At 37.6% G+C, this 12838-nt stretch overlaps 1 protein-coding gene across 1 annotated transcript; it reads left to right on the top strand.

The window, feature by feature from the left end:
* The first annotated feature begins 475 nt into the window (after positions 1 to 475).
* On the top strand, positions 476 to 2837 carry LOC130721185 (transcription factor bHLH30-like). The gene is made up of 2 exons (XM_057571929.1): positions 476 to 1049; positions 2133 to 2837. The coding sequence occupies exons 1-2, from the start codon at positions 573 to 575 to the stop codon at positions 2574 to 2576; spliced, it is 921 nt and encodes a 306-aa protein (XP_057427912.1). The 5' UTR covers positions 476 to 572; the 3' UTR covers positions 2577 to 2837.
* Positions 2838 to 12838: the final 10001 nt, after the last annotated feature.

The following is a 12838-nucleotide window of genomic DNA, read 5'->3' as shown; positions in this document are numbered from 1 at the left end:
AATATTTTAATGTTAAATTAGTTTATAATAATAAATTGATAACTTTTTTCATTTTGTAAGAAATGAAAGAATTACTTATTTTCATCTTTTAACCATTAAGTATTTAACTCCATATCTTTGAACAATTACAAATACTCCACTTATTTAATCTGAAAAACACCCACTATATGGTGAAAGAGACTTGACATTGAGTCACATAGAGAGAGAGAAGGAAAGAAGATCTAAAGGGTTGGACTTTTCGTTGGCCGCCCATCACCACAAGACCATAATCACATCACAATAGTAAGGTCAGTTCTACACTTTCCATTTTCATTTTTACTTCTTTTCATCAACACACATTGTCCCTCAAGTAGTGCCCTTTTCATTTTTATTCCTTGTGCAACAAGTGTATACTGAAACTTAATTCTCCAACCAAACTCTTTATTCTCTAGATCCTCCTTTTTTTTAATCATATCAGACAAAAATAAAAAAATATACAGACGCATACAAAACAAAACCCAAACATTCTTATATAAAGCCTTGGAGTTTGGGTTTCTTTTCATCAACAACATATAAAACACGAGAAAAAAAAAATGATACAGGAAGATCAAGGACAGTGTTCTTCTCATCAAGTCATCAACAACTTCCAAACCTATCAAGAACATCAGCTTCTCCTTCAGCAACAGATCATGTCTCAGCAAAACAGTGACATCTTTGGATTCAATCATCATCACATGTTCCCTGGTGGTGAAGTTCCATGGTCTATGCCTCAAGTTCAACCCTTCAACCAAGCTTCACCTTATGCAAGTTTTTTCAACAGATCAAGGGTTGTTCCTTCTTCTCTTCAGTTTACATATAATGATCATCATCATCATCAGGTTCAACCTGGTTCATCATCATCAGCACCTTTTGGCCTTCAAGCTGAGATGGGAAAGATGAGTGCTCAAGAAATCATGGAGGCTAAGGCTCTTGCAGCTTCCAAGAGTCACAGTGAAGCTGAAAGGAGACGCAGAGAGAGAATCAATAATCATCTTGCCAAGCTTCGTAGTTTGTTGCCCAGCACAACAAAAGTAAGTCAAATCAATTCTTCAAATTAATAAAAATATGTTTGGATTACTTTATCTTCCGGTACTCGAATCAATCCTGAAACGCGTAAGTTACCTAGTGAGTGCAAATTTGAAAGTTCTTCTATAATTGATTCTAAATGAAGTCATGATCAATTTTTTGGAGAGAAAATTCACTTAGTAGTTTCCAGATATCAAAACTGAATCTGAGAAAATAGAAATTGATGCAAACATGCATCTTCTTCCAAAAATTCATTTGGACTTGAGAGTTAATTAAAAAAGAATTTCTAAACATGAATTATGAACTAAGTTAGTTCCTCACAAACCCCAAATATTCAAATAAAAGAAGTAAAAAAGATTCAAATTATGAATTGATTGCTAGTAAGTAATCATTTCAACTGCAAGAACGAGCCTTTTGGCTGAAAATAGTTCAAGAGTGAGTATTTTCAATTCAAATGAGCAAATAGTATGTTTTTCCAAGATTCTATAATCTGTTACTTTGGTCAAACAAAATCCAAACCTTTTGGCTGAAAATTAAAGAGTGATCGATCCCATTGTTTGCTTGCTTTTTTCAACACCCTTTTTGGCTTTTGTTATTAGTTCTTGTTTTTTTCACACATTGTGTTTGTCTTTTGGCTTTCCAGCTTCTCATTAGTAACTTTAATGATGTTTATAATGTGTTCTTTGGGGGCCAGTCTCTGTGGCAGTTCCAAGGAAGTGGCTAGAAAAAGCAATAAAAAGAGAAGAGAAAAGCATATTAGCGTTAATTAATGTCGCTTGGTTGGTATGATAAAGAGGAAGCCAAGTAGCTGTTGAAAAGAATTCACTAGGATGCTAATATGCTTTTCTCTTCTCTTTTTATTGCTTTTTCTAGCCAACTAGTGGATAAACGAGTTAGATTTGTTAACTGCGTAAATTTAGAAGACTCATGACTGTCAAAGAATTCATCAATTCCCAATTTTCAGGGCTTTAGTTGATTAAATAATAGTAGTAGTAATAATTCTATACAATTCAGATAATCATTTCTCTTAATTTCGTGTATTAACTTTGTTGTTTTTTTGTTTTTGTTTTTATTTTTGGTTTTTGTAGACAGACAAAGCATCATTGCTAGCAGAAGTGATTCAGCATGTGAAGGAGCTGAAGCGTCAAACTTCACTAATAGCAGAAACGAGTCCAGTTCCTACAGAAGCTGATGAGATAACAGTGGATGCAGCTGATGATGAAGACAATGGCAAGTTCGTGATCAAAGCCTCGCTTTGCTGCGAAGACAGGACAGATATTTTGCCTGAACTCATAAAGACCTTGAAAGCGTTGAGGTTAAGAACCCTAAAAGCTGACATCACAACGCTCGGCGGGCGCATGAAGAACGTGTTGTTCATCACTGGTGATGATAATAATGAGGATAGTTATTCAAGTAGAAGCTGCATAATTAGCTCAATACAAGAAGCGCTTAAAGCAGTGATTGAGAAGAGCGTTGGAGATGAATCTGCTGCTTCTGGAAATGTTAAGAGACAAAGGACCAATATAGTATGAATATCCTAGCTAACTAGCTACAACAAGAGTCTTTACAAATTTTATCTAAGTAAAGGCCTATTACTATATATTTATATCTTTTGATTTGGATTATTTTAAATATTAGTGATATATTTTTGGGGGGTGCGGTTTTTTTTCTTTCTAAATCACGGTGTGCTAAAGAAATGTTGTTGTTTGTATTTGTGATGTATCTTCTCTATCAACATCATCATGAAAGTAATGAGATAATGATAATAGCTAGGGTGGTTTGTCACATGGTTACTTGATGATGGGCACAGTTGAGTTTTTTAATTTATTCTTTAACAAGTATGTATGGTATAGTATTTAAGGTCCAATAATAATATCGTTAATAGTATAAAGTTTGATAAAAATCTAACTATACATTATTTGGTCAAAGTTTGGTCATATGTATATAATTTATAATATTGATCGTTTAAATTGATACAACCATGTTTGATAGAGCGTGGTAGTGGTGATAGAGATGGCGATGGATATGGTAGCAGTGGAGGGTGGTAGTTATGGCAGTAGTAGTGTCTCTCCTGTTTTTGGGTGTTGGTGAGCGACAGATGTCAGAATAGCATATCATCGTTGCTTCATTGCCAACAAATGGCACTCCCATTCATATATCTTGGTTTGCCACCACGGCCAACATGGACAAAAACATTGGAGAAAGCAACGTAAAACAGAGGAGAACGACGTCATCGCCGTCGCTAACTTCGCCCATCATTTCCGGTGTCCTCGGGCCTCCGTTCACAGCGAGGTTAGTACCGTTGGAACCCTTGCGATGTCCACAACAAAACTCATGTTCTGAATCGTCATTCCGCCGCCGTCGACTGCCGCCGCTGCCGCCTTTGAAGCCGATTTCCGGTCAACTCTCCGATGGAGAAACGGAGTGCACCACGACGATCCTTACCGCGAGGAGAGCAATAGCCCTCAATCAATGTCAGTTTGGACAACTTTTGTCGGCGAGTTCCGTCGACCTACAATTTGACTGCTGAATAAACTGTCGACTTTTTCGGGAAACAGACAGCGCCAATGAGTTCCTGGCCGCGAAAGGATAAAGAACCAATACCCCTTTTGTGTCTCTGGCGACATTTCCTCCGTCAACCCCGCACACTACGACTTTCTCCGGCGACTCTTCGCTGACAAGTTTTTGAAACTTGGATTTTGTAAGCCTTCAACCTTTGTATATGTTTTTGCCTCGGACAAACAAGTCTTAAAGAAAAATAAACTCTTACCTTGTTATTGTGAAAATCGAAGTTTAAAAGTTGATTAGTGAAGAGTTTTGATTTGCTTTACAAATTGATTTCATTTCAAAAGAGTTATGTACTCTATTATTTTTTTAAGTTGTTGACTGAGAAAGCGTTGATTAAATTGTGGTTGATTCGAGTCAATTGTCTGAAGTCGTAGCTTAAGACATTGAGTTAGTGAGTTAACTTAGTTAGTGATTTTGTTAAGTGTGCTTATGAAGGGTACGAATAACGGGAGCGCTTGGCGACGAAGCCAAATAATAAAAGGAAGCAAGACGACACGGGAAAGCAAAGATGTGATCGAAATGAAGTCACTGTTTAGGAAGAAAATTGGCTAAGGTAAGGGTAACTCGGTTTTAGCGCGTCTTTGAGTCCTGCCTGCTTTTATCGCACTGTCTGCGTTTGAGATGAAGATGTTTATATTGATTGGCATTGGATTATGATTATTATGCTTGCAATGTTGTATGCTTGCATATATTGACTCTTTCTGAGGCTTGTGCCAAATGTTTTCTGAAGGCTTCGGCCGAGTAAACTTATTGAGACGTGTGTCTCTGTTTTCTGAGAGGCTTCGGTCGTTTACTGGTTTCTGTCATTGAACTGAGTTGGTATGTAATTGAATTGATTTATGTTGGTTGATAATATGAATAACATGTGGTTATCCTGATTTGATTATTGAATTTGAGATTGTTGTTTGAGTGACTACTGAGTTGGATGAGATGTTTTGATTTGTTTGAAGTGGCAGTGGAGTGGATATTTTCACATGACTGCCCCGTCTTTCGGGGCGTTATCAAGTGGTAGTGGAGTGGATATTTTCACATGACTATCCCGTCCTTCGAGGCGTTACTTAGTGACAGTGGAGTGAATATTTTCACAGGACTGTCCCGTCTTGCGAGACGTTATCAAGTGGCAGTGGAGTGGATGTTTTCACATGATTGTCCCGTCCTTTGAGGCGTTATCAAGTGGTAGTGGAGTGGACATTTTCACATGACTATCTCGTCCTTCGAGGCATTACTTAGTGACAGTGGAGTGGATATTTTCACAAGACTGTCCCGTCTTGCGAGACGTTATTGTTTGATTGATATTGTTGAGGATTTTCGATATCTGATTTGATGTTATATTGTTGAGAATCATTGATATCTGATTTGTTGTTATATTGTTGATGATTGATGATATCTGATTTGATGTTATATTATTGAGGATTATTGATATCTGATTTGTCGTTATATTGTTGAGGATTGTTGATATCTGATTTGATGTTATGCTGTTGAAGTTATTGTTATCTGAATTAACCTATGATGTTAAGTTATTGATTCATGAGTTAGTTTATGTTGTTAAGTTTTGTTGGTATCTGTTTTAAAACCATATCGTTGATTTTGCTGATATGCTGATATGTTTAATTCTGTTAAGTATATGGTTCGATTTCATGATCGATAGGGTGAGTTGTCATCTATCCTGAATTAAATTGGTAGCTTACTTACCATGACATGTTTTAGATTTGAATAACATGCTTTTCTCTTTTATACGTGGTAATTGCATGGAGTTAACCCTTTCTGTTTGTTATTTGTTGTTTGGGCGCTTAACGCTATTAGGCGATGGAGAATCTTCGAAGGAGCTTAACCTTTGTGCGAGTAGAGATGAGGACTTGAAGAACTGTGGATGACTCGAAGAATAGAGTCGGGTGTAGGGCTAGAGCCTTGGGTTAGAGAGCTTACCATTATTGGTTTAAGCTTGCATAACGATTTTAGAAATTTATATTTGGGGTTTCGGGTACTCGCCTTGTTCAAGGCTTGATGTAAATCCCTTTGTAGTTGAGAGTATGCATGACATGTTTTGGAAATACATTTGAAAAGAAAAAATATACTCGTGTTTATACATTCTTTTGGAAAATATTGCATATTTACTTTAATAGGTTACTAAAGTAACACCCGAAATTCGGGGCGTTACAGTTAAGGTGGTTTAGGGTTTAGATTTAGGGTTTAGGGTTTAGGGTTAGGGTTAGGGTTAGAGTTATGGTTTAGGGTTTAGGTTAGGGTTATGATTTAGGGTTTAGGGTTTAGGGTTAGTGTTTAGGGTTTGGGGTTTAGGGTTAGGGTTAGGATTAGTGTTAGGTTAGGGTTAGGGTTTAGGGTTTAGGGTTTAGGGTTAGTGATTAGGGTTTCGGGTTTAGGGTGGGGTTATGGTTTAGGGTTTAGGGTTAGTGTTTAGGGTTTAGGGTTTAGGGTTTGGGGTTTGGGGTTTGGGTTTAGGGTTAGGTTTAGGGTTTAGGGTTTAGGGTTAGGGTTTCAGAAGGTGACAACTCCACAAGTTTGGGCTCCACTAGGTATGTTATCGCACGGTTATCTTCGCCATCCTACACCATTCAACCACACAACTTAGCCACACTTCTTTTTAGAAATAAAATGAGCTTCCGTAGTCTATTTTCATGCGCAAGGCATCAAATCAGCACTCTTCCTCAACATGTTCAAAGTAGACTTTAAATAAATATTTCCACCAAATGGAATCTGGAGTTCCAACTTCAAAAGGAGTATTATCTAGCCCGTATAACCTTGCTGCAAGTGAGTAAAAAAGAGATAAAGTATGGGAACGAACATCTCAAGCTCATTTTCAGGTACATATAGGCCCACACAACTACTCTTGAGAAAGTTCAGGAAGCCTCTCTCTCCCTCTCCCATAAGCAATGTGTCATACGCAAATTGCAGTACTGCCTGCACCTTCCCATAAGCTCCCATCTTAAAGCCAATAAGTTTCCTCGCTTTTGTCGATCCGAAGCTCACTTTCAGGTACATAGAGGCCCACACAACTACTCTTGAGAAAGTTTATGTTTAACCTAGAAGGTAGTTCAGGAAGCCTCTCTTTCTCCCATAAGCAAGGTGTCATACGCAAATTGCAGTAATGCTTGCACTCATTCATCTTTCATTATTTCTATTGGTCATTTAGATCTAGATGATAAATTTTGATCAATCACTTGTAGCTTCTTCTTATGAAATGGAATTTTCCCGAAGGTATGTTGCCTAATGAAGATAGATAGAAGTAGACATCGACTTTAATCCAATTCTCCATTTCTTGTTTGAGAGAGAAATGGAAAACTTTGATAGTGACAACGTTGTACTTGCTTCATTGATCAATGTGCTTTGTAGAATATCATGTGGTTCTTTGCACTTGACTTTCTCCTAAAAAATGTCAGAGAAATATCTTCAATTTGAAAATGACGTTCTTTCTCTAACATTATCTTCATTGCTCAGCTTTAAGATAGACGATGAGAATCTTCATTACGTATAGTCTTCTCTTCTGTCAGACGATCTAGCAGGTTTTACTTTCCTTTGTTTGTACAGCTTGCCTTTGTAGTTTTCACATTTCTTCTCTTGAATGGAACGTCTTCTTCCATTGTACTTTGGATATGAGACGATGATGTATGTGAGTCTGAAGTGTTGTTTCATGAAATATCATTCATATGAAATTTTAACCATTACACTTATACTCTTGAAAAATGATATCATTCAAAATAAAATAAACTGATGTATTCAGCGTCTGAACTTAACACAAAGAACATCCTCTGCTTCTTCCCAGATCACTAGCTTTCTCCTCAGATAGGTGCGTGTTTGGATTCTATCGTGCATCACTCTCCAAGAAAAAGCTACAGCATTCGAACATGTTGGGATCTTCCCCAAATGTCTAAAGCCATCGCTCGACCTCACCAAACTCCCAGATCCGGCATTTAAGCAACTTCAAGCATGGGAACACAATGCCACCCACTTTTATCAACTCAAATCCGATAAAAAAAAAACCAACGGTAAGAGTTTACTAAGTTGGCTCACCTACTCCTTAATTCATTATGATTGAATTGTATTATGATTTTTTCCCCAACAGAAAAACATTTTTTATAAGGCCAATTTCAAAATTTGGTATGACTATTGAGTTAATGGGAAAATTAAATGTTTAACTCAGTGTTCATAAAAAAAATCATTATTTTACACATTGTTGCACTACCTCTGTTTCAATATAAGTGACCACTTAGAGAAGATGCGCATATATTAAGAAATGCAATCAATTTTGTTAACTTTAAATGTATTTTTATCTATCCTCATTCATTATTCTCATTGGGCCATTATATCTAAAAACATCAATTAATGCTCAATTGGAATTCTAAGTGGAGAGTTATTGTGAAACAAACTTTTTCTCTCTAAGTAGACAGTTATTATGAAACGGAGGGAGTATTTTTTTGCATGGTTTTTATTTTCGACGTATTAGGGTTTCAGAGTTTCAAAGTTTTAGAGTATTAGGGATTTAGACTTTTAGTGTTTCAAGGTTTCGAGGTTTCGTTGTTTTGGTATTTCGACGTTTTAGGGTTTCAAAGTTTCAGGGTTTCAGAGTTTTAGAGTTTCAGCGTTTCAAGGCTTTGAGGTTTCAGCGTTTTCGGTTTCGGCGTTTTAGAGTTTCATAGTTTCAGGGTTTCAGAGTTTTAGAGTACTAGGGATTTAGAGTATCAGAGTTTCAAGGTATTGGGGTTTCAGCATTTTAAGGTTTCGACGTTATAAGGTTTCAAAGATTTAGCGATTTAGAGGATCTGGGTTTTGAGGTTTTGGGGTTTCGGCGTTTCAGGATTTCGACGTTTTAAGGTTTTAGAGTTTCAAGGTTTCAGAATTTTATGGATTTTGAGGTTTAGGGTTTAGGGTTAGGGTTAGAGTTTAGGGTTTAGGGTTTCGGGTTATGGTTAGGGTTAAGGTTATGGTTTAGGGTTTAGGTTAGGGTTATGGTTTAGGGTTTAGGGTTTAGGTTTAGGGTTTAGGGTTAGGGTTTAGGGTTTAGGGTTTAGGGTTAGGGTTTAGGGTTTAGGGTTTAGGGTTTAGGGTTAGGGTTATGGTTTAGGGTATAGGTTAGGGTTATTGTTTGGGGTTTGGGGTTTGGGGTTTGGGGTTTGGGGTTTAGGGTTATGGTTTAGGGTTAGGTTTAGGGTTTAGGGTTTAGGGTTTCAAAAGGTGACAACTCCACAAGTTTGAGCTCCACTAGGTATGTTATCGCACGCTTATCTTCGCCATCTTACACCATTTAACCACACAACTTAGCCACGCTTCTTTTTAGAAATAAAATGAACTTTCGTAGTTCCAACACAGAATGGGAACGAATGGGAACGAACTTCCGTGAGTAAAAAAGAGAAAAAGAATGGGAACGAATATCTCAAGCTCATTTTCAGGTATTAGAGAGGCCCACACAACTACTCTTGAGAAAGTTTTGGAAGCCTCTCTCTCTATGTCCCTCTCCCATAAGCAATGTGTCAACTGCCTGCACCTTCTCATAAGCTCCCATCTTAAAGCCAATAAGTTTCCTCGCCTCTGTCGATCCGAAGCTCATTTTCAGGTACATAGAGGCCCACACAACTACTCTTGAGAAAGTTTATGTTTAACCTAGAAGGTAGTTCAGAAAGCCTCTCCCTCTCCCATGAGCAAGGTGTCATACGCAAATTGCAGTACTGCCTGCACTTCCACGTTCTGTCATAAGCTCTCATTTTAAAGCCAATAAGTTGCCTCGCCTCTGTCGATCTAAACACAAGACCGGTTATCCCTTCTGCCACTATTAAGAAATTGAAGTGTGCCACAGGGTCACCTTGTTTGATACCTCGTTCCATAGGGAACTCCTATAACCAGGGCTACCCATTCACCAAAATTGAAACCAAAGTCGATGATAAGCAGCTGACAATACACCCATCCCATTTCTCACAGAAATTCATTCTCAACATCATATACCTCAAGAAGCCCCAATCAACTCTAAGTCTACCTTATAGTACTGGCTTCTTCTCGCATTTAGCCACATGTACAACCTCATTTTCCACCACCACTTTATCCATCATACTACGCCTTCCCAAGGAAGCAGATTTCTTGTCATCAATTAGCTTCAAGAGAACTCCTATAAGGCGACGCGCCAAAATTTTGGCAAAATTTTTATATAGCCATCTAATAAGCGAGATGAGCCAGAACTCATTAAGCCCCTTAGGAGAACTCACCTTGGGGATCAAGACGTTGAAAAGACGCATTGCTCCCTCTCGGCCACACACCATTTACCCAGAAATCTTCCACCGCTCGTCGAATATCTTCCTATCACAGTCCCACTATCTTTAATTTCTTCCAACTCAACCCAAGCACACAACAAGCGAATATCCTCAACTGAAAGCATATTAAAGGTCACACTGTCACGTCTCCTCAAACCAGGATGGGTATGAAACTTCTCCTTGAAGAAAGACTTAACCCTTTCTTTTATTCTACCCACATTATTAGCCCAACTCCCATCAATCATCAAGTCGACCAAAGTATATTATTGTTGGCTGAATTATATTATATAGATAGAGTACAAACCAGAATTGATTTGGCAAGGAAAAATGTGTTACTTGTGAATGTTGCTTTGGCGTGTGGTTTGTGTGCAATTGAGGAGGAGTATAGTAGTCAACATTTATTCTTTAGTTGTGTTGTCGCATGGCAGGTGTGGATGAAACTCTATGGATGGTTGGGAGTGCAATCAGTAATAGCAAGAGAGGCATAATCCAATTTTTACCATCATGAAACATGATTTCGGGTAGCATGAAGGTTGGGCAGATTATGAATTTAATTTGCATTGCCGCAGTTAGTTCTATTTGGCATTGTAGGAATGGTTCTATTTTAAAGGGAGTAGGACTGGAGGTGGATAGAATTGTGGAGCTTGTGCAATATAAAGTATGGCTATGGTTGAGATCCAATGATAGGAATTTTTTCTCATCTTTCTTCGAATGGGAAATGAATCTGAATGAGTGCATTGCTATGCTGCATTAGTGATATTATTTCTTTCGTTGTGTTGATTTTGTGTGGAAAGTAGAGGGATTGAAGGACTCTTTGCCTTTCACTAAACATGAGCTTATTGAGGAGGGTGAAGTTATGGCAAACTTTGTTACTAATATATCTACATCTTGTATAGAGAGCAAAGGTTGTACACATGACTCATAAAAGGAACTTTCAAAATCCTTCATCTTTTCCCTCTACAATCTCCAAGTTCAGAAAATGATCAAGTCCAACACCTTGTCTAAATTTGTTGCACTAGCTATGAAGATAATCTCATTCCTATGGGTCCAAATAGACCAAGTGACACACACCCATACCGTCCATAAACTCAGTTTATGTTTTGGTGACCAAGAAGGGAAAGTATGCTGTAGAAAATGGTACCTCCCGTCCGCAGGACTGACCGGGGAGAACCCAAACTACTTGTTGCATGCCATTCATATATTCCACGCGAACTGACAAGATAAGAGTAAATGATAAGTAGATTCCTGAAAATGCTTACACATCGGGAAATGTGATATCTATCTGAAGTAGCATAAGAAAGGGGGTTTGAATTGTGTCATCCAATTCTTGGATTTTCAAACGATTAAGAGCATATATGCTAAAGTGGTTGTCGTTTGGTGCAGCAGAAATGTGAGGGCAGAGGAGGAAACAATGAACACCATCATTTTTATCCTGGTTCACCCCAAAACGATAGGGCTACATCCATTCCTTGGCTATACCAAGATTTCACTAACCAAGTATCAAGGTCTTCTCCATACATGTACTCTTGTCCATGCCTCTTCAGGCAATGTTGAGTACTCTTTCACCACTGCCTCTCTAGGAAAACCAAGTATTCTTTTGCCACTGCCTCTTCAGGCATTGTGAAGTATTCTTTATCCACTGCCTCTTCAGGCATAAACAAGTATTCTTAGGACTTCTCCTTACAAGTATTAGAAGGACTTATCCTTACAAAGTATGTAGGACTTCTCCTAAAATAATTTTTCACAAGATTATTTACTTCTACAGACTTCTCTTCTTCAAAGAGTGATGGTAGAAACAATTCAGTTCATGAACCATAAAGTATTTTAGAATTCGATTTGACTCTAAGAATATACTTCATGTTCTATTACATGAGAGATTTAAAAGAAAGTTTTGACTCTTCATGTTGAACCAGACAGTGATGAAGATTTTTTTTGATTTGTGAGTCGAAGGCTTCTTTCTTGTGAGCATTAAAGTTATTTTCTTTTGAACGCTATCGCAAAAAGTCTTCATATCTTCCCTTTATACTTTTGAGTCTTCTGTGACAGAAAGATAGTTGTTAGAGTGCGTTCTTCACAAAGTTTTTAGCCGTTGGATAGAACGGTGCTTTTGTGTACTTGTGTCAGTTGCATTAAATGCAAGACACTTTTTTATGAAGATTTTTTGCCCATATAGGTGTAGTTTGTCAACTAGTAGGTGGCATAGGTTTGATAGTGACACCATTATACTTTTCACTTTGCATTGTACTTTGTCATAACAGGTGATCTTGTCTTGCAATACTTCTTCAAGAAGCTATTCTGAGCTCTATTCCAAATTGATTGCAACAGTCATTTTTCAGACACTATAGCGTTCCTTCTAAGATAGACTTTGTTTTTTCAGACGATATGCTTTCATCGTTCTTCAGCTTCAGTCGTCTTCCCTTCCATCAGACAATCAATCTGCTTCACTCATTCATCTTTCATTCTTTCTATTGGTCATTTAGATCTAGATGATAAATTTTGACCAATCACTTGTAGCTTCTTCTTATGAAATGGAATTTTCCCGAAGGTATGTTGCCTAATGAAGATAGATAGAAGTAGACATCGACTTTAATCCAATTCTCCATTTCTTGTTTGAGAGAGAAATGGAAAACTTTGATAGTGACAACGTTGTACTTGCTTCATTGATCAATGTGCTTTGTAGAATATCATGTGGTTCTTTGCACTTGACTTTCTCCTAAAAAATGTCAGAGAAATATCTTCAATTTGAAAATGACGTTCTTTCTCTAACATTATCTTCATTGCTCAGCTTTAAGATAGACGATGAGAATCTTCATTACGTATAGTCTTCTCTTCTGTCAGACGATCTAGCAGGTTTGACTTTCCTTTGTTTGTACAGCTTGCCTTTGTAGTTTTCACATTTCTTCTCTTGAATGGAACGTCTTCTTCCATTGTACTTTGGACATGAGACGATGATGTATGTGAGTCTGAAG

This window comes from Lotus japonicus, chromosome 5 (genome assembly GCF_012489685.1).
Source record: "Lotus japonicus ecotype B-129 chromosome 5, LjGifu_v1.2".
Classification (NCBI taxonomy): Eukaryota; Viridiplantae; Streptophyta; class Magnoliopsida; order Fabales; family Fabaceae; genus Lotus; species Lotus japonicus.
The sequence above is the reverse complement of the archived record's forward strand: the minus strand, read 5'-3'. Positions and strand labels throughout refer to the sequence as shown.